Source organism: Perognathus longimembris, chromosome 15 (assembly GCF_023159225.1).
Source record: "Perognathus longimembris pacificus isolate PPM17 chromosome 15, ASM2315922v1, whole genome shotgun sequence".
NCBI lineage: Eukaryota > Metazoa > Chordata > Mammalia > Rodentia > Heteromyidae > Perognathus > Perognathus longimembris.
The window spans coordinates 31,549,415-31,575,878 of NC_063175.1; the positions used below are offsets into that span (position 1 = coordinate 31,549,415).

The 26,464-nt window shown below is 47.6% G+C and overlaps 1 protein-coding gene across 26 annotated transcripts in view; it reads right to left on the bottom strand.

The window, feature by feature from the left end:
• Positions 1-26,464, bottom strand: part of Celf4 (CUGBP Elav-like family member 4) — a 274,483-nt gene that overhangs the window by 188,688 nt on the left and 59,331 nt on the right. For all 26 annotated transcript variants that reach the window (XM_048363403.1, XM_048363398.1, XM_048363380.1 and 23 more), the window contains exon 2: positions 14,966-15,048. In XM_048363403.1, the coding sequence (XP_048219360.1) occupies positions 14,966-15,048 (83 nt within the window). The remainder of the gene's footprint in view (positions 1-14,965; positions 15,049-26,464) is intronic.

The window sequence follows — 26,464 nt, forward strand, 5'->3', positions numbered from 1 at the left end:
CAGTTTTTGCAAGTGGCTTACTAGGACTCAGTGTCACACCATCCCCGTGCTAATTACACATGCTTTGTATCTGTTCATTAGAGTAGGCTTGGCAGGACATTAACTTGGAAACACTGTTGGATTGTCTACTCCGAAGTAATAAACTGCACAGAGCACACCCCTTAATATAGATGCTAATGGAAAAGGGTGTCCTCCCCAGTGCTTCTCAATTACGGTGAGTTCTCTGTTTGTCAATCATGGGAATTCTTTGAGTAAAAAGGCCATGATGTAAATGAATGGGAACCCAATGTGACATCTCAGCAGAGCTAGGTTCAACTGTCATTGGATTGTCACAGGGCAGAGTCTACAAAAGGGCAGAGGTGGGAGAGTGGGAGATGCTAAGGTCCTTATATGCTTTCCTAGCCCTCATGAAGGAAACAATAGCAAAGAGGAATCATCTTCATGGTTCAGGCTCTTGTAGCTCTAGAGGAGTGATCCATTTTCTGATAGTACTGGACAGAGAATGGGATGAATGGCCAGGGCTTCCAAAGCTGGAGGAGTCATGGGGGTCATTTCCAGTAAATGGACACAAGGCCATAGCCTGACTCTCCATGACTCTGTGTGTGTGTGTGTGTGTGTGTGTGTTCAAAGACAGAAAGAGAGAGTATGAGGGACATCGGTCTTTGTATTTATTCCAAAATCTGAAGGGGAGAAAAGTCCTTCACATGGCCGAGGGACTGTTTCACCTGCTTTAGAAAGAGATGCAAGCCAAATTTGCCAAGAACTAAGGGAGGAGAATTTGCCAGATATAGGCCCAACCAGAATTCTGGTGCTCCAGGAGTACCATGTCTGTCCAGAGAGGCTGATCTTGGCAAGGGAATCTGAAGAAGGCTTTGCACGGTCTGCAGACCTTGTTCGTTATGGATTCCCCCAGGTCTGACCCCACTCACCTGACACAGGCCTTCTTCATAAATGCACGCTGCACACGAGGGTTAAGTGGCCACTCACCTACTCAGAATGCCTCAGCAATCCCCAAGAGCCCAAAGTAAAGCGACTTAGTTCCTCAGTGGGATGTTTAATGCCTTTCTCATCAGGGTCCCATCAGGCCCCTGACTCCCAACCCTTTTTTTGAGTAAATCCCAGGTGCAGTCTTCTCTCTACATCCTGTCATCCTTCTTCTTTGCCTTTACATTGTCACCTCATTGGTGTACACTCTCCATCCCTCCTCAGCCACCACTTTTAGCCCATTGCCTGAAAGCATTGCCCCAGTACTGAAGTGCTCATGCAAGATGGTTAACAGCCACTGCCTTACAGCACTCCCAAGCCACACAAGCTCTAATCTCCAGACTGAAGTCTCAATCCATTGTCCTTTAATTGCTTGGCGTCTACACATTTTCTCCTCTGCAGGAGGGAAGCCCCCAGGGTCTTTGCCCTCTTCTGGCTTCCACCTGCCAAGAAGCACCTTGTGCAGGGCCATGCTCCTGGTGGGTGCTCAGGAAACACTTACTGAATTGAATTTTAAAACCTTCTTTTAGGCTTTGAGCAGTTCCAGCTGTTGGATGCCAGCTGTCAGGGCTGCTGGGAGAGGCTGAATGCATATTCATTTCAGATCATCCATCTCCTGGTCTAGAAGGACCTGCTGGACCATTTAAACCTGAGTCTTTCCAAAGGCAATGGTGTGTGTGTGTGTGTGTGTGTGTGTGTGTGTGTGTGTGTGTGTGTGTGTGTGTCCAGGGCATAATCTTGCTCCTGTGCTCACTAGTTAAGCATTTCCAATCTTCTGGAATCATTCACCCAGCTTCCAGGGGGTCTTTTATTGGAGTAAGGGGTGGTGAATGAGGATTAGAAAAGGAGATGCATGGATCTTTTGTGGGGATTGTGGAAATCGTTGGAACAAACATAGCTAACAGCTCTTAGGGGCATGAAGGAGGTAATCTTGAAGCATCTCTTTCAAAGACAGCCAGGCCTCAGCAGGGATAGATGTAGGAAGCTCAGTGGACTACAATAGGCCCATTCAGTGAGTTGGGTTTGCAGATCTTCCCAAGTAACTAGCCATGGGCTAGTTGTATAGCTAGGAGGCTTGCCACTATGTATTTAGGGTCAGCTATCTTCCAGACCTGGGAATTCAGGGGGCAGATGTGGGTCAGAAATGATCAGGTTGAGGACATTCACCTTTCAGTAAGGAAACAGAACCACAGCAGTGAGTGTAGCAGCAGTAGAGAGACCCTTCCCACACATATTTCCCATGTGCATGATGGGTGCTCAGAGCTTTGTGTGCATTACATCATGCTGCATCAGCAGTCCCCAGACAAAGGCACCGCTGGCACCTCAGAGCCGAGATATGAAACTGAAGCTAGGAGAAGTGAAATGATTAGCCCTAAATCACACAGTTCATAGTGGTGGGGCTGAGGTTGGAAGTCAGGGTTGGTGAATGTGGAACTTGACCCTTTCCCAGAGACACTGGGATGGAGATAGGGGTAGAGGATTAATCTTCATGGTCCCAGTGTCCTCTGAGAAGAGAGAGACTGGGAGAGCTGGAGTGGTCAGGATGGGGGCTGACGAATGTGAGGCTGGTGACTCTGGCCAGGACCAAAGACTGGGGCTCAAATTTGGGGCTTTATCATGGAAAGCAACTAAAACTCAAGTGAAGTTGTGGGATCTTGGCTCACCCCTGGAATTGATTTGGTCCAGTGTAGCAACTGCCTGTGTTAACCTGCACACCCGTTACTGTGACTCTGCTTGAACACACCTGTGTCACTACCTGGCTCACTAGTTCCTGGGGTAGCATCCAAAGGATTATGTCCATCAGTACACCTGTCAGACAAAAATGTGGGCATGGGAAATTGTTCATGGAATGTCTGTGATATCAGGATAGTGTCTTTAGGCACCATTGCCTTTGCTGCTTCAATATTTAAGGTACATAAAAAATACAGTAAAAATAGATATAGTGGCTGAGTAACAGAGTGCTTACCTAGCATTGGTGAGGAACTGAGTTCCATCCCCAGCACCACAAAATAAGAGAAAGATATACATGACACAAAAATATAGGGCCTAAGTGGCCGACATCTTTATTCCCTCACATGAGTCCCATGGAACTAGAAACCATGTCAGTAGCTGGGATGGGGTGCTAAGTTAACATGCTGTGTGCAAGAAGCACCTCTAGTACACACTCAGAAACCATTTCTCTTGCCTCAGATATCACCCTTTAAGCATCAGGTCCTGGCTTCAGGTAAAACATATGGTCAAGGGTTTAGGGCTGTTGCTCTAGCTAGCTTGTTCTGAAAATCCTGGCCACCTTTACCAGATTGGGAGGCAGAATCTACTGGTTCCTACCCTCAGTACCCCATCCCCTCTTCTTTATCACTAACAGAAGCACAGTATCAAGTGTCTAATCTGTGCCAGTGTATATTCCCTTTGCCATCCTGCCTTAAAGTAATTCTGTGACAGAATTCCAGTCAATGAGATGTACATAGATGTCTATTGAAATGGAGGCCTTTGGGAAAGCTTTTGCATTCCTGATAAAAGGGGCAAAGGCAGTTGGACCTGCCATGTCAGACTGCAGATGTAACACACAGATCTGGGGCAATCATTTTCTGAACAAGAGGGAAGAGACTCTGACCCTGACATTGTTAGATGCTGATGAACTAACACCAGCAGACCCTGGACACACACACACACACACCCCAAAGCCTCATTTATTTTTGAACCACTGTAGCCAGATGTATTTCGGACAGGAAGTCACTGAAGCTGAAGTTCAGAGAGGTTAAGCAGCTTCCCAATAGCACCCAGAAGTTTCAGGTAGAGCTGTGGCTGGATCAGACTCCACTTTCCATATAGAATCAGATTTCTCAATCCAAAAACAGTTCAAGTATGTGGACACCTTCAGGCCACTCTTTTGAGTGATGACACTCTTCATGCCCCTGTATAGAACAGATTTTCCCCAGGGTTGGTGGACTCAGATGTAATGGAAGGAGTAGGTTCAGGAGTCAGACCTCTCCTTATCTATGTGACCTCAAAGCAATCCCCTTCTCATTTCCTCCTTACAAAACAGCACTGGTAATGATCAGTGCAGGTGTGATGCTCTCTTATGAGGATTCATAGTGAGTCTGCAGCTAATGATAGCTGTTCTCATGGTAGGGAGATATTTCCTCCGTGTGGGAGTATCATGCCAGATTTGATCTTCAGGGAAAGCAGTATCCTGGACCTCTACAACTCAGTGGTGGAGGCCTGCCTTCCTGCTACCAGCATTTGTACTTCCTACTGGAATGCTTTCTCTGGAGGCAGAGCTCATTTTGCCCACCTACGTAGCAAGTCAGGAGAGCTGTGGAATTAATGATCTGTGGGTATTTCTCAGCCAGACTCTGGTAGGAATCTGTATAAACACCCCAACTCCCTAGCCCTGGGTGCTTGGCACTGGGACATGTGCCTGGCACTGTTTCTAGAATCTCTCAGTGGGTTAAACACCTCTCACAGTGGAAGCTAGCCTGCTAACATACCCTTTATTGATTTCTTCTTTCCCTTGTCATATTGTCCTGCTATTGATTGTGATTCCTGGGGCCAATACCCAAAGTGCATTTGAACAAACACCTCTTGTGTATGAATGCTGTGAGATGTTGCTTCTGGGATCATACTCAAACTAAGACAATATCCCCCAGAGGCGACCATCAGGCTGGTGACCATCAAACATTTTCATGTCCACGAATCCTCTAAGGATCTCCGTCAAATGACATGGATGTAGACTGGGTGACTCCGAAATTCTGGAATGGGGCCTAAGAGTCTGAACTCCCTAAGAAGGCCCTGGTGATGCTGCGGCACTGATCTGATGTCTACACTTTTGACCACAGTTGACCTGTGGAAGCTCAGACAAAGGGGAGATGTGTGTGGGTAACACTGGCCTGGAAGAGCTCTGCAGGGGAAATCAGGAACCTGGAGTTAGGTCGTGAAGCCCTGGAAGGTTCCCAGTGAGTAGATGGTGGAAGCAGATCATTTCTAGGGGGAAGCAGATCATTTCCAGGGGGAAGCAGATCATTTCCAGGAGAAAGGGAAATGAGATTTGCTGGGCCTGAAGCCACACCCAGTGTGTGCAGGAGTTTGAGTGACAGGCCTGCCTAGAAGTAACTGGTGCCTTCTGGCTCTAAAGGATTGAAGGTTCTGAAGGGTAGCAGTGAGTGAAAGGCCTACCAATTCTCCAAAGACATCCTCCCTTTTCCCATCCTTGACTCTGGGAGGGAAGGCCAGGGCCAAGTGGCCAGACTTTGGGCCCATAGCAGCACTACTGGGAGATTTAGAAGGCAGGGTCTTGTGGGAGGTTTGTAGTCATTGAGGGTGTTCCCTTAAAGGGATTGTGGGTAATAGGTCCCTTTCTCCTTTTTTCTCACTGGCTTCTGACATAAGTGGTTTGCTTTGAAACTACCATGATGCATTGCCTTGAAACAAGCCCCAAAGCAATAAGGCTACTTGATTATGGGCTAGAGCTTCTAAAACTGAGCTAAAACTCCTCTTCCATTTATATGCTAGTTATATCAGGTATTTTACTGCAGTGATGGAAAGCTACCTAACATACTACCTTTTCACACACAGGAGAACTCTGTCCTCCCCCTCCATTGAGTCCTTTTGGCTGTTATAGCTCACTCACCTATCCTCTCTTAAATATGATAAGGCAGATGAGCTAAGTCACAATTTTAAACTATTTTATATTTTTAATGTCTTCTAATTATTCGGTGTCTTTATTAAGAGTCACACAATTCTGTTGTGAAATAAGACTCTAAATGTCATTTACTTCACATAATTATTTTGTCATTAATAATAATACTTGGGTTGTTGTTGTAGCAACCAATAACATATGAAGGGCTCACACATATGACTTGCATTATAGAAATTAGAAAACTCAGACTGAAGTCATCCAGCCGTTTGGTGTCTTTTCTGCAGTCGCAGTGTCTCTGCGTAGAGAGGAGTGTTCAGCATCATTTTGTCTCTTCTGTGCTGGGCACACTTGGGTACCAAGTTCCTGGTCAGTCCAATACTTCCCTGATGCCCACTCAGCCAGAAGGAAGCTAACTCCGTGGCGCCCCCTGGCGGTTACACAAGGATAAATCATAAATGCCTTTGTACTTGAACCTCAATAAACTTGGAAGACCCTAGAAAGACCTCATCCCATTGATCTCCAGAACTTCCCTCTACAATAACAATTTTCATGACTTGAAGAGTAAAAAGTAATATTAGTTTTTTCATCATCAGCTAAGGCGTTTCATCACTGATGATACTCAACAGCCACAGTTCTGAAACCCCACTAGCAGCACAGATATATGGCCCTTTGCTTGCCTATGCACATGCTCTCTAAAAGAAACCCCTCCAATCCTAAAGTACACTCATCCCAGAGCAGAAGCTCACACAGATGTCCTGTTTTCTAGCCTCACTTTCTGGCAAAAGGTTAAGAAATATTTTAATAGCGTCACACAAACTCATGCAGTCATGGCCTCTACAGAAAACTCAGTCTCCCTCTCCAGAGAATGCACACCTTGCTTCATGCTTGCTTGTACTCACACCCGTGCCATCTGCAACTGCTTGGCCCAAAGCACCTTCCACAGTATTTTCTGCAGAAGGCCAAGAACACAAAGCCAGGCCTTCTTGTCTTTCCAAATGTATCCCTGCAGAGTGAGCTACACTGGAAGCACATTAGAGGGATTGGAGGTGATATGGATAGAAGAGAAGCCATGAAGATGGATCTGTGGAATGCCTCTGCAAGGTGCATGAAGAAGCCATGTCTTATAGCAAACAGAGGATCTCCTCTCAGCAGCCCCTCTCCCTCTGCCTTGTACTGAGCTATGCAAAGCAATCACTGGGGCTTAAGACTCCAAGATGCTAACTCTCAGAGTTAGCAAAACAGCATGGAACCACAGAGACATTCCAGTTGTCTGTAGGGATTGGAAGGCTCCTTGAGTAGGCCGAGTATGCACAGAAGAAATGATGCCAGGCATGGGTCTCTGAAGATGACATGACAGAGAGAATGCAATGCCCCAGAAGAGGATCTGGAAGGAAGGCAATGTGTCTGGGCAGAGCTGTGTGTGTCTTGAGGGTTTGTGGTCAGGAAAAGGTTGGCCACTAGCGGAATCCTCCGGTTGATGGTGGCTGAAGTGTTTTCAGATGGTGAGAGCTTTATCTCACAAGGGCAATCTTGGACAACCTATGATAAATGCACTAGGGTGAGGGCCTGGAAGCACAGGACATTGTGACATAAAAATTCCTTCAGCAGTAGGGTGTGTTTTAGCCATTTTTGTCCCATGCCTGGATACCCTACCTTGTAGTCAAACTGCACCAGACAGGCTTTCTATGCACAGTGCTGCTCCTGATTTGGGTGGTGACCATGATTCTACACAGGAGCCAGTGCTGTAGAAAATGGCGAAATACCTGTCCGATCTCCTTAGAATGAAACCTGAGCAGAGCGCAGGGGTGGGTGCACCATCAGGAATCCAGCCCTCGCCCTGGGGCAGGCAGTCTGGCTGGTGTGCATCAGGGAGTGACATATCTGACCCTCGCTTTATTACACTTGTCACCAATGGCGGCAGGCGGTGATGAGTAGGAGACACGATCAGGCTCGTTCTTGCACTCTCCCCTCAGCTCCCTGTCGTCTTGAGTAATGCCGACTCTATTAGTCTTTGAAATATAAAGAATATCAGAGTTAGAGAGGGCTCCAGAGGGAGCAATCTGGCTCACCCTCTTCCCTAGCTCAGAAGATAGTTCCAGGGAAGCTCTGAGCTGCATGAGACCACAGGGTTTGGACTGGTAGAATGAACTGAGAGCCCATGCTCCCAGGCTAGGGTCATCCACTTGGGTGCCCTCTCACTTTCTTACTTTCTTCATGTCAGGTATATGAATATGAACACAGGGGCTCTCTGGCTCTTTGATAGTCTTCTTCAGGAGCCTTACTGAGTGGAGGCCTGGGATCTGTTGTGGGGTGTCACAGAGATGATTTGATCTCTCTGGTATTCAAGAGTCCCTGGTCTTATAAATGGGCAACATTCCTGACCAGCGTAGATATGGCAGTGAAGAAACAAGTGGTCAGTCTAGGTAGGAGGGATAATGTGGGCAATGCCCCAGGAGACAAGAGGACTCAGTGTCTCGAAGGAGTGGATTACAGGGTCTTTGGAGGGAACAACTGGATAGGGGGTTGGGAACACAGGCTGGTAGGGAGGACAACAGAGAAGATGTGTGCCCAACTGGTCCTGACTGTATTTAACTAGCTTTCCTTCTTGGAACCTCCCTGTTCTCTTCTGGATAATGGACCTAGGTGTGTGGAATGCTGCTGGGCTGAAAAACTTGTATAGGATACAAGCCTGCCAGACATGTCCCTTGCTGAATTGTAGACTCTGCAGAAGGAAGGGGCCAGGGAACTCCCACATGGAGGCCTGGGTCTGTTCTAGCTCTGTCATGAGCAAATTGTCAACTCACATTATTCAGACCACAGATGCCATAGGGGAAGACGGCCAAAGGAGAGCTTGGTGCTGAAACTAGAAGCTCTTGGGCCAAATAAGACCTGCATATTTTGATACAGGGTGGGTGTGGTTAACAGAAATGATCTTTCAGGCCTGGAAGTGAGTTTTCCCCTCTTCTCCTGTTCACTATACCCTCATTTGAGAGCTCATTCCACTTGATCTGGTGTCCCTTAATGTAAACCTCCCACTCCTCACTCCCTGGTAACTCCTAGGCTTGTCTCCCAAAGGAATGGGAAGCACTGGGAAAGAGGGAACACTCTGCTGCAGGGTCTGCCTAGCTTGCCTTCTATTCTGTCCTTGGCTCTCCATTAGGGTTTCTCCATCGTGGCATGACTTACATTTGGGTCTGGCTCATTGTCAGGAAGACAGTCCTGTGTATTATAGAGACACTTATGGGCATCACTGGCCTCTCCCTTCAAACAATGACAAATGTCCCCTGTATGTAAAATTGAGATTCACTTCTCTGAAGGATAGATAAGACAATTTTTTCAGGACATATGCAAAGAGATAAATGTTATTTTTTGTCTCCCCTTAGAGGAAGAGCTGGTAGGACCCTCCCCCATCAAGACTCCTTGAAGACTTTTGTCCTCCTATGAGATAGTCATGGGCAGCCCATTTCTCAGCATTATTGGCTCAATTGTGTCACCTGCAAAAGATATTGAAGTCCTACCTCCAGTATCTGTGAACAAGACCTTATTGGAAATAGGATCTTTTCAGAAGATCAAGTAGAGATCGTTATCATGGGCCCTAATCCAATATGACTTGGTGTCTTTAGAAAGGGGACCTTTGAATGCAGAATGTGACAATGTACAGGCATCAGAGTGAACACCAGCTAAAATCTCTGAGGCTAGGAGAGAGACATGAAGAAGATCCTCCCTTACAGCCCTCAGAAGAAGCCATCATGGCTGGCATCTTGATTTGGGACTCTCAGCCCCAGGAACTGTGCAACAATACATTTCTGTGGTTTAAGCCACTTGGTTGGTGGAATTTACTTGTAATAGTCCCTAAACTAATACACTCATTAAGAAGAATAAGACCCAAGAGCATGATGGATGTGTGGGTTGGCTGTGACCTTACAGACTGAAGCAAACACAGAGGTGGCAGAGACTAGGAGAGAAGACACAGGTGCTAACAAGAGCCAGAGAATGTAATACTATACTTACATCACAAAAGAGTGAAACACTTTGTGCCAATCACTATGAGTTGTAAAACTACCCGGAAGAATTAACAGCCTCCATACATGCTAACTACATCCATCATAAATTCATTTTTACTTTCTGTTATCATATCATTGTCTCTGGGGACCCTGGCTTGTCATCATTTGCCCTTTATAATTTATTCATTTTGTTCTTGCCTGCATCCTTTCTACTTATCATCCATCTTTACAGTTGTACATAAAATTAAATGGATCCTTCAATGGCAGGGCTGTCACGGAAGGAGATGGCCTTGTGAGGAAAGTCCCCAAAGGCTTGTGGAGGTTCCACTAGAGGCCCCATGGGTGCTAAGGGAGAGGTGATTTGGGCAGAAGGAAGATGGAGAGGAGGAGAAAAGAGAAAGTGAAGAAGATGGGGAAGCAGGGGGAGACTGAAAACGAGAATGACAAAGAGGAGGAAAATGTCCAGAAGAAAGAAAGGAGGAAATAGGTAGAAACCAAAGAGAGAAAAAGGGAAAGAACAAAGAGAGAAAATAGGATTTGGGGAAGAGGAAGGTGAGAGGCAAGGAGAATGACAGAAGAGATACCTGGAGACAGTATGCTAGAAATTCAAGTGAGCTTTTTTTTTTTTTTTTTTTTTTTTAATTTTCCATTTCATCGTCTTTCCTAGTAAACTCAAAGAAGGTCACACTGAATTTCCATAGAAATGACTGTCCTGAGTTGCAATGACCTGAGTCCAGGAGTCTCTGTGGCAGGGACATTCCATGTCTGTGAGCTGACTGAGGGTGCGGTGGGAGGCAGCCTGCAAGAGTGTGTTAGTTTGTTTTGTATTCTAGAGTTGCCCGAGTGAGGACACAAAAGCCAATCTTTAACTAGTGAATTGGAACTTTAATGTTTACCAAGCAGATACAACTCCCCTCCCCACAAGCTCCCCCCTCCCCCATCCCTTCACTGCCTCTAGGCCTCCTGCTAACTGGACTCACTCGCCACCCCCACTCCTTCCTGCTGCTGAGGGAGCAGAGTGCTGGCCACTGCTTGTTCTATTCACTGCTTTTCTCTAGTCACAGCCCACCCCCTGAGACTCTGTATTCCCAACTTTGGAAACAGATGGGTTCTTCCTGGAAGACAATTCCCTGCAAAGTCCTAAAGGCTGTAGCAGCTGGGACTAAGCAGCCGGGCTGTATTTTAAGGAACACAATTCTTCCATGAGGTCTCCTGTACACACTCAGGCCCCTGGTAGCTAGCTCTCAGAAAGGCTTCTGTTGCCCACAGCATCTCTCACTTGGCTAGGCTGGTTGGTCACCACTCCTGGCTTGCTATGAATGCACATCTAGAGACTGTTTCTGAGTGCTCTAAAATATCTGATATACTCAGCTCTCTGTTCCCACCTTCCCATACCCTGATGGATTCTTTAAATAGCAATTCTTGCACTCTGTAGATATCAGGGTCCCCTTTAAACTCCTAAAGCAACTGGCAGTGCTAACAGAAGTAAGTATCCTGGGTGATGGAAGCAGAGACCCAGCGCTATTTATCAAATGAGCAAATCTCAGTCCTTTATCTATGGGGTAGAGTCATGTCTTCCTCCCAGGATGACTGTGAAGAGGAAAGGAGGCAATAGTATTGTGCCCATTACATAGTGATTAAACAATATTAATTGTGATCATCAAGCAATTGTTCACACTACCCATTTTATCGTAACATCTGAGCTGTTGGTTAGATTGTTAATTATATTTGTGTGTGTGGCTTTTCTCCAACTCGACAGGCAACTCCAGAAGGGAAAGGGGATTTTTTCCTATGTGTGTGTCTTATGGGACACCTAGAACAATGCCTAGTGTCCATTCAGTTTGCTTCCTGAGATGCTGCCCCATAACGAGTATACCCTGCGAAGTGTGGGGCAAATGCAGCCAGTGGGCTGCCTGGGGCCAGGAGAGAGTGAGATTCAGAGGGAGAGAGTTTAGAAAACTGAGAGTGATCCTCCTAAATTCTGGAAGAAGGCAATGTTCAAGAAGATCCTGACTAGACTTTGTGGCTTAGTAATCTCAGTCTACTAAAATCATGTCAAACTGAAAAATAATAGTGCATTTGTGATGCAGATCCAAGGATGACTCAATCAGCTACCAAAACAACTATGATTAGGCTGATTCCCAGAGAAATGCACCTCTGATTTAAGAGAATAGCCATTGTGGTTTGGTTACTAAGTTTGCATTTATCCCAAGAGAATGTTAGTTCCTTCTTCCACCCCCCAAATGAAGACTCACATTAGGGGAACCTCTAGTTTTGTCTCTGTTGCTGCTGCTGCTGCTGTTGTTGTTGTCAATGGCAGTGGTGAGTGTGTGTGTGTGTGTGTGTGTGTGTGTGTGTGTGTGTATGTGTGTGTTGTGTGTATGTGTGTGTGTGTTTATGACAGTAGTGGGATTTTTTTCTTTACTTCTGTAAGTTGCTGGGAAATAGAATACACGACCTATACTGCCTTTTTCCTTTTTCTCTCCTCAGTGAGAAAGTGAGGAATGGATTTTAATGGATTGATTTTAATGGATTTTGAAGTCTGGAAAAGTGCCTAAATTGCTGAGATTACTAGTTTTCCAGGATCTTATTTTTTCCCCCCCACAGTTTCATTCTCCTTAGTCGATGCAGAGTATGCTGGCTGGGGCACCTGGTGTGGTCATCCCAAACAAGAAAGGGTTCTTTCTGTGGCCTCCAATCAAATAGGTAGCTATGAGCATAACCTGGACTATGGGGCCATATGTAGTATTTGGTTTGGTGAGAGCATTTTGCTCAGTCCTCATGCCTGCCTTTGCCAGCAGCACACTCTCTGATCTCAAAGGAGAGAACCAACTAACAATAATAATGTCAGGTTTGCTTTCTGGAATCAAAATGACTCCACTTTAAAGCATAATTTTACTCAGTCATTTTGTTTTTCATTTGTCTGCTTGCGAGTGTGTGCAGGAACAATGTGCCCTCGGAACTTGGAGCAGCAATTCTATCTTTTCTCCATGTCCCTGCCCCCTGTGAGGCCGTGCCTGCCCTGAGAATTGTGTGAGGAAGCTTTTGAGGCCATGAGTCTCCCAGAGAAGCCTTTGAAGAAAGGATGGTGTTTCAGGCAGTGCATGGGGACTCTAGGCTATGTTTCAGGGCTATCTTGGCCTTTTTCTCCACCCCTCCCTTTTCACATTTCTTTTTACCTTTCCTCCCAAACTTGCCAACCTGTCTTTGTGATTTCAGGGGGAAAAAAATGCCACTAGATCTCCCAGTATGAAGGATTAGCGCAGATTATGGGGAACAGTGTTAATTATCGGTGGAGGGGGGGGGGGTCTGGCACATTGCTCCAATGTGCTCCTGATTTCCCCTGGGCCTTTCTGCCTGGTAATAAGCCTTCTTTAATCTGGCAGGCCCCTTGGTGAAATCAGCACCACGGACAGTGATATTGATTGCTTCTGAGAAACCATCACAGCTGCTCAACCAAATTACCTTTGATATGTGACCTTTAATGTAATTACTGCAACATCAAAGTATTTCTATAAATTATTAAAGAACTAATACACTCCATCATTTAGCTATCCTATTATATGTAAAATAAACAACCACAAGTTAATGTTAGATCCTCAACAATTCACACTCGCTCCTGGAATTCTCCAAATTCTGGGTTTCTCACCAGTTTCAAAATCCTAAGCCTCCTCATCCCACCTTCTTTCTTTCTGTTTCCCTATTTGATTCCAGCTTTTTAGCCGTCATGAAACTCCCCAGCAATCTCTCTCACGCTGATGAAGGGCCTCCAGTAACAATGTGGTATTTTCTATTCCATTTGGGTGGCTCTAAAATATCTATCACAATCTCCCCCAAAACAAAGTACCATAAACACTTTATTAATCAGCACAAACCTTTCTGAGAAGCCTTTGATTATCTTACAATATGGCTTTATGCTTCACACATAACGTGGGGCGATGTGAAGCATATTTCTGCCATCCTACAGAGGGGACCCAGAAAGTAATTACTATAATATATGTGCATGTAGCTGCGCCACTAAAAAACCAACTGGGAATGGCCACCCTGCCAAAGCTGGGCTCCACACAAAATCTGCGTGCCATTCCATTTCCATATATTTGCATCTGCGGGTATGTTATTAAGATGACTCAGCCCCGTGCTTTGCAATCACAAATACCAAAATACAATACAAAGGCTGTCTTAATGGAGGGAAAGGCTAGTGTAATGCCTCACTCCCAACCCCGAAGGGGGTAAAGAAAAGATCTTTGATGCAAAGGAAAGCTGCCCCCCCTGTCCGAGGTTGCATTTTTCTCTCCGTCTACCTGGTTAACCTTTCCTGCTGTGGGGCAGAAACGGAAACGAGTGTTTACTCGCGATTTGCTTGGCACGAATGTAAACACGCATGTCTAAACACTGGAGTGCATACATAGAGAACACACGTGCGTCCCCGCGGAGCCCATTGTATACGTTTAAAACACCGCGTATTTACGAATTCTTGAAATTACACCCACAAACACATATCTTTCCATTTATCTTTAGATACTCAGCAGCCGTAGATCTGCCCGCCCCCCGCCCCGTCTCTCTGAACCCACAGGAGACATCGCACAGACCCTTGACCCGAGGAACACTTCTTATTTTATGGTGATGAACTAGCCTCGATAATAGCCATGGCTGATATCACACCCAGTTAGGGGGGCCATAAATAATTCTCCTCTCCCCGCACAGAAGCTATAAACCAGGGCCGAGGCGCGATAGTTTATCAAAGACGAGGGCCGGCTCCTTAAATAAACTGCGGTGATCTCACTGGCGGCGCCTAGATCGCGGCGGGAGGCGCCCCTCCCTTCGCGCTCCCCGGGTTTCGGAGCAGCGGGGTGGGGGTGACGGACCTCTAGCTCTGGTGCTCGAAGGCACCTGCGGGACTCCCGGGGGTCCAAGAGGGGACAGCGCGGCGCTCCAGGGCCCCCACCCTCCAACCTGCGGGGGCCCCCACCCCAGGCCGTCCGCGCGGGCCGTGCGCAACAGAGCCCCGACAGGGCTCCGTGGTCACGACTAAGTTCACTGCCCTCCCCTCGCCTTCCCCCCGTCCCCCCAGGACTCGATTCCGTCGGGCCTGGACGGCGGGGAACCCGGGTAGCCCGGGGAGTCCGCGCTTGGCGCCCATGCGCCCTCCCGCCCACCCCGCGCCGCGCGAGTTCCCGGGCGCAAGCCAGAGCGGGCGGCGCCCGGGGGGCCACGGTCTCCACGCCCGCCCGTCCTCCCGTGCGTCCTCCCATCTGTCCGCCCGCCCCCGTAATAGCCCGGCCTCCTGAAGTCGCCCCCTGTCGGCGCGCCGTCCTCGGGCCGCGGCCGGCGCACTTACCCCGGGCAGAGTCTTCTGCTCGTGCAGCGCGCTCTGGGCCTTCAGCGCTGACTCACGCTCGCAGTAGGTGAGGAAAGCGCAGCCTGGGGAGGGAAACAAGCGCCGAGAAGGGTCAGTGGGGCGCCCCTGGCCCGCCGGCGCGCCCGGCCGCCCGCCAGCCATGCCCCCCTGCTCCTCCCGGCTCCCGTCGCTCTCCCCACCTCTCTCCCTCCTGAGCACTCTCCTCAGAACTTCCCAGCCTCTCGCAGTCCCCGTCCTTCTGCCTCCCGTCCCTCCAGTGGCGTTTCTATTTGACTCCCTCCGCGGAGTCCCCACCCCTGCTCCACCACACCCCTCACCCCGTGGGTCCCCCCGGCTGCCCCCAGCCGGTGTGGTGCCTCTGGTGTCTTTGTCTGCCTCACCTCTCCACCGATTTTTATCTATTTCAAATGCTCCGTCCTCTACACCCACTCGATGGGCAGTTTTCACCTGTAGCCCCCCTCGCCGCTGCCCACAGCTCTTTTAGCCACACCTGACCATGAACTCTGCGCTCTGGCTCCTCGGGATGAAGGTGGCTGCTCCAACAGAGAAGATGCGGGACACTCCCCCCGCCCCCACCAGGCCTGCCAAATAAAGGCCCCATATGTAAGGAAAACCCCCAAGGCCAGCCTGTCCTAATAAAACGAATGAGGCTGTCATGTGTGTCTTGTGTCCCCTGCCCCAATTCCTGTTGTGACATTCACAGTGTAGGGGGGATCTTCACAGCCCTCTCATTCAGAGATCTTGGGTTACCCAGTTCATTTAGTTACAGTGGTGAAACTGAGACCTGCTCTTCTCTCTCTCTAGCTCCTTGGGGACCCCCAATGCTTGGTCTCACACTTTCTCTTGGGCTTCAGTCTCCCAGGCCCAGGGGGGATTTCCAGAGTCAAGTTCACTTTTTCTATTGTTCCTCTGGATTTGATAGAGACATCTACTAACTTGATGGCTGATTTTTTAATGCTGGCCCTTCAGACACTGTGACAAGGGGACAAGAGAGTTTGGTGATAAGAGAATCCTTGGGGGACATTTCTTCCAACTGCTCAGTGTCAGAGGTCTCTTCCTCTATTGCAAGTGTGGTTGAGTATGGGTTCTGAGACCTGCAAGGCTGGAAGTCAAGATGAAAGTCTAAAAGCCCATTTTATCTAGAGCAGACTTGAGTCCTCTGGGCACCAGTCATTCAGACTTTGCAAAGTACCAGAGAAGGAACCCTGCAGGATAGTCATCTCCTCTTGTTCCTGCTCTCCATTGTGTTCCTGAGCCCCCCTCACTCACCTTCCATTGCTGTGCTCATTACTGCTCCCCATTTTCACTTCTCCCAACCCCACCAGTCTTTGATAAGTCTGGTTGCATTCTACCTATTTCAGGTAGTGGTATTGACTGCTCTAGACTACTCACAAACAATTTCCTTTCTTAACTGCCCCCAGCCAGTTGCTTAAATGGCCCCTTCTCATGGCCATTTATTTCTGGGATGGCTGTTCCATGCTGGTACAGTTTCTGGTCTCCTAGCCACCCCCCCCCCCCCGCCCCAGTGCTCACAGTTTAGTGGGTATACCAGCCCTTGTCACCAGGCTTGCTGTGGCCTCTTTGTGTTTGGGCACAGAGTGTTCCCAGAAGCTTCTGCAGTGTCTAACTCGTCCACTTAACACCTGTGCCCAACAAATCCTACTCCCTCCTCTTCTAATACAGAAATTAATACTGGGCCCAGTCCCTTCCTCTCCTTGCCAGAAAGGAAAGAAGGAAGAGACTATATGTGTGAAGGAACTCTAGAGCTGGGAGGAGGAAGCAGAGAGAGGAAACTGGGAGGTGGAATCTCCAGCTCCCAGTGCCCTTCCTTACTCTACCCCTTGCCAAAGTGCCTGTCTCCATCCTTCTGGTCTGTCCAGCCGCACTTGCCCCTCCTCCACTCCTCCCTCCTCCCTCCTAGTCACAGGCAGACGGTTATTGATGGAGACACCAGCACTGAAATGAATAGCGGTCAGAGGCCCCCGTGACGTCGTCCCTCGTGCTGCAGCCTGCCTCTCCTGGGGGCATCTTTCCTCCTGTCCCCTTGTTGGCCTTGTCTTCTGCCTCAGCTGCACTCAGGCAAGCCAGCTTGGGACAAGGTCAGGGGCAGACTTGGAGAGAGAGGAGAAGGAGAAGGAGGAAATGTCCATATTGTTTTTGTGGGCCAGGAAAATAAGTGAACGATTCCAGAGAGGAAAGAAATTGTTGCTTTTGTCCAGCTTCCATGAATTTCTGCCACTGCTTTTGTGAGAGATCACAATGCCATCACATGAAATGATTTTTCAAAAAAAAAAATCCTAGGCTCTGCATGACCTCCCTCTGCTATTCGCACCCCTGAGTTATCTCCTTTTGGTTATCCCCTTACCCACGGTCTGACTTCTGTCCTCCTCTTCAGTCTTTCCAGGTTCACTGAGCCCCAGGGGCTTTTGTGCACCACCACACCAAGGCCTCCTGTTACCTGCATGGTCCCTCAGGTTTCTCCTCAAATGTGACCCCCTCAGCCACATTTTCTGGCTCTCATTTAACACCATCCAGAACTCCAGCACACCTGCCCTCTGACCCTTGTCCTGATTTCTTCTCTCTGTGTCACCTCTCCGCACTCCCTGACACATTAATATCTATTTGCTCATAGATTGACAGTCTCCTCTTGCCTCAATGAGGTCTGGAGCTTAATTTTGTTCTGCTTCTGCTTATTTCTCTGTGTTCAGAACAGGGGCAGGATTTCTATATACATGGTTGAGAGCATTGACTATCTTCTAAATATGTTATCTAATGTGCGGGATAGCCATGGGTGTATCTGTGTGAATGGGAGGGTTATGGGCTGTAGAAATGGGGCTCAGAGGCTGCTGTGATGGCAGAGACTGGGGTTGCTTATGAGGGCAGATGTGCTGGTCACTGCAGGTGGCTCTGGCCCCATAGCCTCCCCAGGCTCAGGCCCAACAGTGCATTCTCACCACACCTTCCCAAGTCCTGGGTTGTCTACTGAGACTTTGGGCCACTTGCTGATTTGTCTGAACCACATGTATCTCATCTATAAAATGGGGGCAGTACTTGCTCTCAGAGCTTGTCAGGAAATCTACCAAGGGGCCCCAGGGAGTGTTAACACCAACCCCTCACAGACACTGGCTGGGGCACCCAGAGCCCCCACCCAGAACAACTAGCCATGACCTTGTGTTGCTCACTGTTACTCCTCAGGGGTTGAGGAGGGGGCTCTCAGCTGTGAGGCAGTTATAGCTAGGAGGATGGCACCTGTCAACTTCAGCTCTTCAAGTCAGCCAAACTCGCTAATAGGAGGATACACTCAGGTATACCCAGAGGCATCCTTGCTGAGGCCCTTTGGGAACTCACATTGGAGGTAGGAAACAGTGTAGTTATGCAATCACAGGATGGTGTGAGAGGGTTCCCACAGAGCCTGGCCTGAGGAAGTCTGAGAAGGAAGTATCCTCTCTGCAGAGTGACTGGCAAAACAGAAATCTCCTCCTTCCCAGATACTGGTGGCTCCCACCTGTAATCCTAGCTATGGAGGAGGCTGAGATCTGAGGATCACAGTATGAGGCCAGCCTGGCCAGAAAGTCTGTGACACTCTTACCTCCAATGAGCTACTCAGAAAAAGCTGGAAGTGGTACTGTGGCAGAGCACTAATCCTTGGGCACAAAGAGGCTTAGGGACAGTGCCCAGGCCCTAAGTTCAAGCCCCAAGACTGGCAGAAAGAAAAGAAAAGAAAGGGAAGAGAGAGAGAGAGAGAGAGAGAGAGAGAGAGAGAGAGAGAGAGAGAGAGAGAGAGAGAGTATAATCTCTCCCTGTTTCAGACCCAACCATCTCCTCCTGTGTTCTGATCCTATAAGTATCTTGTGCTTGGGCTCACCAAGGAGAGAACAAAGGTCCACTGTGGCCATTTGAAATAGCTAAAAATTGAAAACCACTGAAATGTGCCCTAGGGCAGGAGGTTTTTATTTGCAAACTGTGAATACTGTATAGCAGTTAAAAAGATAAAATGATCATAAATGTCCTAACATGGAAAACCATATTGTCGAATGGGAGGGGGAGAAAAAAAGAAGAAACAAACTAATCCACACCACGGACGCATACTCCACTTTTCTGTGGGTACTTATGTCGTATTTACATGCAAAAGATAAAGTCTAGACATCCCATAGAGCTGAAAACAGGGAGCACAGGTGGAGAGGAAGAATATCCCCTTATGACTTTCACTCTTTTTTGTTTGGCTTGACACATTTAGACCCAGAACATATTTTACACATATAACTAACTTTAAAGGTAAAGAAAACAAGCAAAAACAAGGACTGTGTTCAAAGAGGTAAGGAGGTAATTGGGAAAATACTTCCTGAGGGGACTTGATGGGGTTGCTGTGCTCCCAACTTCAGTGACCTCATTTTTCCGCCCCCATCCCCACCCTACTTGTTTTGATAGTTCTTCCTAGCACCAGCTCATCATCCATTCTTCCTACCCTGCCATCAACGGTCCTTATGCTCCGTCTCAGCACTCCTGAGCATGGGAATGAACTTTGGAAATCATCTGGGCTGGGGGTGGGAGCAGAGATGACATAATTACAAAGATGTCACAGCACAGGGTGGCCGGTAGCAGCTGGTGGCCGGGGCTCCTTGTCCCTATAGCTTGAGAAGGAAGAACCCCATGCCACCTCTTTTGGCCCAGACTGACCAGTCTTTTCTGAGTCTGTCCTACTCAGTGTGCTGAATCCTTATATATTCGTGTAACTTCTTCCTGCTTACCATCCTTATTTACTTGTCCCTTCTATTTTCCAGTTTTCAGGCTTGTTTGTCAGAATAGCTTTCAAACCTGAGATTGTACAGACGCATCTTTGAGAGCTCTAGGGCTAAGGGAGGGCTAAACTCCTGGCTCAGGTGCTTGGGGGTTTGGAGACCAAGGGAGATCATGAGGGAGGGGGCCTATGACTCACGACTGGGAACTGAAGAGAAATCAGGAATCATAGGAAAAGGTCAGCGTTAGGAGAAAGTGGGCATGGCTGAGGCAAATGCCAGCTGGGCCAGATAGTGGCAGGCAGAGTGGATCACTGGAGGCATAGTTAGGTGAGAGTGTGGGCAGGGGTGGCAGCTGTCCTTCTCCAGCAGGGAAGCCTATAGACCCTTGGGCAAGGGGCACTGCAGATGCCTAGGAAGGTAGTCAGGGCCCTCTTCCATGTGGGGGAAAAACACAGCATAGCAGAATTAATTGTACCGAGATGGCAGTAATTTACAAAGCCCCCGTGAGCGAGGATAAAAGGCCCTTGTCATTGTGAAGTGAAGGAAGTACAATTTCCTGCCCAACTTGGAACAGGGCTGAAGCCTGGGGTGTAATCATCTCCGAAGGAAAGGCGCTCGATGTGATGCGCTCTCCCCCCCACTCCCCCAGCCTGGCCTCGGCTTCCTACTAATTGAATTACAGAATTAGCCAGAGGAAGGTGGCCTCAGAATAGGAAGATCTGGATGTTAATAAAACATCAGGTCCTTCAGGCTGTGGAATCAGCTGACCTGGAGGAAGTGGAAGAAAGTGGGGGTGGGGGGGAAAAGGCTGCAGAAGCCCCACCAGGCAAACTTGGATGCCGAGGAGGATGGTTGGTTGTGAGCTCACCACCAAGCCTGCAAGCCATTACCTTGGGATGTTAGCTTTAAAGGATACCTGATTGGTGTGATCTTAGCAGCTCAAGGAATTGAGCAGAGTAAAGCTCCACTGCATAGTGTAGGAAGGAAAATGGGCCTTATTGTGATACTACCATGTGCTACATCTTTCCCTCAACATTTTCTGTTCTTAGTATTCAGAAGACAGAGATGGCACAGAGCTGGTCTCCGTTACCTCTCCATTTCCATTCTAGACTAGGAACTCCCAGGGAACGGGACCCATCTCTTCTGTCTCTTGCAGGGCAAAGAAAAGCAAAGTTCAGACCCAGGGAGCATGCTGGCTCCGGGATAAGGATCCAGGAACCTCAGAAGGCTAAAAAGACCAGTCTCTGGGACCTTTGCCAAATGTATCTCCCTTCCAGTTGTCCTTGTTTACACCTTAAACGCTAGAGAATTACATGTCTGGTGTTGGCTGCTTCATCTTTACAGCACGGTAAAATAAAGGACCAAAAGTGGACATGATATATTGATGGCCTCTTCTCTCTCCTGGCAAAGAGCTCCCCAAGTCTCTGGCCTGAACTGATGGGCCCATGAGGATCAGGGAGGAGGCCCGGCCTTCATCATGCCAGGCAGACAGGAGAAGTTAAGTCTGCTCAGCTAACCACATTGTCCAGGGTTTGTTCCTGCAGCCACAGAGCTGCTCATATGCCTCCTCTCTGAGCTGCCAGCTCTGATGGGTCCCAAGAAAAGCAAGAGATATCCTCTTCAGTACTTGGGCCCACTCAAATGTCAGAGTCCAGCATATCATGGACTCCAGTGCACAGAGCACTCACTACCTAGCATCAAGGTTAAAATTTAAATGCATTCAGTGCATTTGCTATGCACACCAGTACCCAGATAAGTTTTTGTCAGATCCTAGAAATGAAACTGTGCTCCGTTCTCATTAACCCTGTAATGAGTTCAGATCCTCTCATTCTGAATTTTCCAAAAACAGGGAGATAAGTCAGAGTTAGCTCTGGGGGAATGGCTCTCAGAGGTCTAGATGGCTTGTACAAACCCCTCACTAAATTGCCAGAGATGGATACAGATATCAACCCTCACCTTTAACAAAAGCAAAGTGTATAATTTGGGGGAAGGAAATTGCCTCCCTCCTCTCTACCAGCTTCCAAGCTTGCTTGCTCTCCACCTCTTCTCAGAGTTTCTTCCATTTCCACAGTCTGATTGGAACGTGACAGCCTCGCCGATGGCCTGAACACACCATTTGGCCCCATCTGACACTCTGAACTACTCAGTGAATGGGAGCCTCATGATGTTCTCTATTTGAGCCTTCCTGTATCATTTGTTGTGTTCAGTGTGGGTCTTATACATGCAAAGTGAGTTGTTCAATATTAGTTGATTTGCATAGGATTCTCTATTGCTAGAATATTATTTGGTGGCTGACTTAGGTAGAGAAGGGTGATTTTTCTAGGACAAGACCCTTCCCTATGCAGAGGGAAATGGAGGGCCTCTATCCTTCAGTTTCTCTTGAAGCTCTCACCCCTATCATTGATCCTGAAACTCAATTAGACATATCTACTGCTTTCTATGCTCATGATATCCTTGTATTTATGTGTGTGTGGGGAGGGCTTTCTGACTGCTTCTTCTAATGAAAGGAGACTAGATTATACCAGCACAGCCATGAATTTATGAGTTCCTTTGTGGGACAGATCTTTCTTTCCAGTCAGATTGCATCCATGTCAACCCTGAGCCCTCGCTCTTCCCCACTGCCCCTAGGATGCCTTTCCTGCACCAGTGTCCTCTACTAGAAACCCGTGAGTCCAGTTCCATGTATAGGTCTTCAGTATAACCTTCCCCAGCTTCCTAGGTCCTGCCAGTTCTCCCTAGTAGGTGCCCTTTCAAGTTCATGGCTAAAACATCCACACAAGTGGAGGGTTAAAACCATTTTCTTCTGTTCCAATCTGTGAGAATGGAACCCCCCCCCCCCCCATCCCAATTACTGCTCATAGGGTCAGACCTCCTCACTCAAGTCTTGGGACTGCATTTCCTAAGAGCAGAGTTCCTAAAGGTGGCTAGATTGAGTTAATCAAAATTTCCCCTTTGGTTGCAGTGAGGCTAGGGCTCTGGATCTGCCAGACAAGGTGGTTAATCTTGCTTCTTTCCACTGGTTCCTTCCTACCAGGCCCTAACTTTAACCAAACCAACCAAACACACACACACACACACACACACACACACACACACACACACACACACACACGTTGTGGCATCTTAATTTCATCTGCAGTGACAGCACTTCTAATCCTAGCTACATTGCTTATTGAGTCTTTTGTACCCATTTCTTTTTGGCTTAGTTTCTCAGTTGTCTCTTTGGGTGTGGTGGGGGGAGAGGGCTATATTCTGGGTTCTATTCCACACCCATGGCCATCCTTCCCATTTGCCATCTCCACATGCCTTGTGAGTCAGCTATGTGATGTGGGGAAGCTCTAGCCTTTCCCAGAGTCTGGCTAGTTAACCCTAAAGCAAAAGCCAGACACCAACCCTTCTGCAAAATTTTCCTCCACTGTGGTGCTGAGGCTGGAGAAAGCACTCTGGTCACATCTGGTGACTCTTTTTTTGCTGCTGCCCCCAGGTTAAATAATACCAAATGCCTGTGATTGAACTTGTCTGATGATGTTGAGTGACACCCAAACCCCAGTCAGAAAACTGGCTTAAATGGCTGTGATCATGGGAGAAAGACACTCTCCAAAGAGTGCTGGACCATGGCCTGCCAAGACAGGATAATATTGCTTTTCTGCTTTTAAGAAGAAAATCATATCTTCCAAACATTGATCCTTTAAATATGGGACTCTTGGCTGTTGGACTTTTCAAAATAGCCTCTCTTGGATGCTGAAGTTGGATTTTCTTACTTGGTGTGCATATATATATATATATATATATATATATATATATATCCACAATTTTCCAGATGACGAAAGACATAGTCCTTCTTTAAAGTAGATCCTAGACAAATACAGAAATATAGCAAGGCTATGTGATTAGCATGCATCAAACATGCCAACCAAGCCAAGATTTGTACAGGACCTATTGGTAGCACAAAGAACCCCAACAAACCCTCACTGATATTTGATTAAATGTTGAAAATTATACTAAGTGTTTCCAATGGATTAACTTAGCTAACACTAATTCTATGACTGCCATCTCTGTTTAAGAAGTGAGGAAACTGAGAAAAGTTTAGGACAAGTCATGGGACAGACAGCATGTGAGCCAGAGCAGGCTGCCTTCAGTCGCCATGTCTGAACCCTGGAACTTGTCTGTGGAGGAGGTTAGTTAACTCTGTCTGGAATAGAACTCGGTGCACAGTCTTCTGATGGAATCCCCAGTCCAGAGTGGCCTGGAGAGAAAGGTTGGCTAGGAAGAGAGCTCTGATATACAAAGTAGGTCAGTTTGAGCTATCTCTCCATGAAAGCTGGAGCCAAAATGAACCCTATTCACTTTCCAAAGTCCTTTAGACAGTCTTCTTTAGGTTTTCTTGCTTTCTATTCTTCCTTCCCTCTTTTCTCTCTCTTTCTCTCTCTCTCTGTTCTCTCCCTTTCCTTCCTCATCCTTTTTCTTTCCTTCCCTCCTCTTCTTTGCTCCTTTCCATTCATCTCCCTCTCCCCCCTCTTACGAATGGAATTCCACGTTTTCTTTTGTACCTTCCTGACTACTCTAGGTGATGTCATTTTTCCTATGCCTAGATGTAACATGACCTTGAAGTTTTCTGTCACCAGCTAGCTTCGGGACTCCAGGAAAGCCATCCTAATCCTATAGCCCGATTGTTTCCATCCACTGGATGTCTTGAGTCCTAAGAAGGACTGTGGCTTGGTTGGGGGTTGGGGGAGGGGGCGTGTATCTAGTTCTTACAACAGCCTCTGTCTTATTCTAAAGGCCTCTGGATAGTTCAGGTAGCCTTTCCCTGAACCCGAGAAAGGGAGTAATGATACTTACCTGCTGGGGTAGCAGGTGTCTAGAAGAGCACTTGGGATGCAATGAAGGAAGGAAGGGTATTAACATTGCTATCATTGTCAATAGTAATAGTTGTGATTCGATGCTTAAAATTCCCTACAGTGTGAAAAATGACTTTGGCCTTTAGACTGTCTGGTGCTGTCTTCTTCTAGTTCATGGACCTGTATGTGTCACTTGACTGTACATGCAGATACACACTGTGAATGGAGACCTTCTTTGTATTTCCTGCACAGTAAAGCCAGCACGTGTGGGGCTCAGTGCCACCAATGCTTTGCATTGAGAGTCTCAGATGCGAGTGTGTTTTGTTTACCTCGTGTATCTAATATGCTAATGACAGGAGGCAGTAATGAGCTGGCAGGGACCTGGGTGACAAAGAGCTGGCTCCATGCTTCCCCTAAGAGGCACTGCAGTGTTGATTGTTTCTTTTGTGAGAAGAATTGTCAAGCCTGGGAATGAGAGCCCAGAGAGCAAGAGAGATGAAAGTGGGGTGTTTCTGGATCCTACACTCAAGAGGGTGCTGGATGCTGGCAGCCTCAGAAAAGGGACACCTGAGTAAGGTAGGAAAAGCCCTAGAGGGTGGTTGGTGGGGCAGGAGGAATGTGTCCCCTGTTGGGAAGAAATTTGATGAGGCTTGAATACCTCATTCATTAAGTTCTTAAGAGAATCTGGTGAGCTCCGTGAGGGGGTACCTAACCCATGTGCACTGGATTCTAGTGTGCCCTGCTCCTGGCATAGTGTGTGGGATGGGGACAGAAGCATAGGGTAAGGGATGGTCAGTGGTTCACAAGTTCTTGAAGGTAAATTGCCCTTAGCAAGTTAACATATCTCTCTGGACCTTGGTTTCCTTTTCTGTGTAATGGGTTTGATAATTTATACTCACAAGTTTATATACCCAGCATCCAGGAAAGTCCTGGCTTGAAATGAGTCCTCAGTATATATTCATCAAGGAATGAATAAGTGGGTGTGGGGGGAAAGGACGAAGAAGTACATAGCTCTCTTCTACAGACAAGGGAAAGGAGGTATGCATAGTCCACGTTTAAGCAAAGACTAGTCATTGAGAAAACAGGTTTGCTGCAGCCTCTGGGAATGAGTGAGAAGAGCAAAATCTCACAGAGGGTGCCAAGCCCAGGGAAGCCTTGAGTCCTGAGGAGAGGAAGCAAGCCAATACAGGCAATGTCCGGCTTTAAACTACGTAAGAAATGGAAATGGTCAGCAGATGGACGTGTGTCTCCATGGTTTATACTAAATGAAAAGGAACAGTGGTTCTTTTGGATTCATGAAGGAGGTAGGGGCTGAGACCACCTCAAAACCCCCTACCCTTCCTGGGTGAATAGCAGGAAGTGAACAGGACTTAAGAAGAGGGAGATAGAAGTCTGAAGTGCTAATAAGTTCCTAGAGGTATATAGACCTCTATTCTCTGTTCTCACTGCCCTACAGAAGGTCTGGATAGGGCTGAGAAAAGGTTTAGCATGAGCCAGAACCAGGATTTAGTAGGCTGCACCAGGCAAATCCACCCTGAGGCCTGACATTATTACCTCTTTGATGGATCTGACTCTTCAACTAACTTTGTATCCTTGGATTTATTCTTTTTCTTATTAGCATATTTGCTTTAGGTCCTTTCTTTGTCTCAGCTGAGCTAACAGTATTCCATGGTCAGGAAAACCTGCAAGAAGTCATGGCTCTTCTCTCTCGAATTTCTACTCCTGAGTTGTGACCCTCACCTGAGGCTGAACACAAAGGCTCCTGCCTCCAGCTACACAAATGGCTAGGGTGTAAACTTATCTCCGATGTTTTGGGAGGTGTCAGACACATGGGCTATGCTGAAAGGCCAGGCCAGCCAAGGGCAGAGGGCACAACATTGCATGTGAAAGTGAGAGGG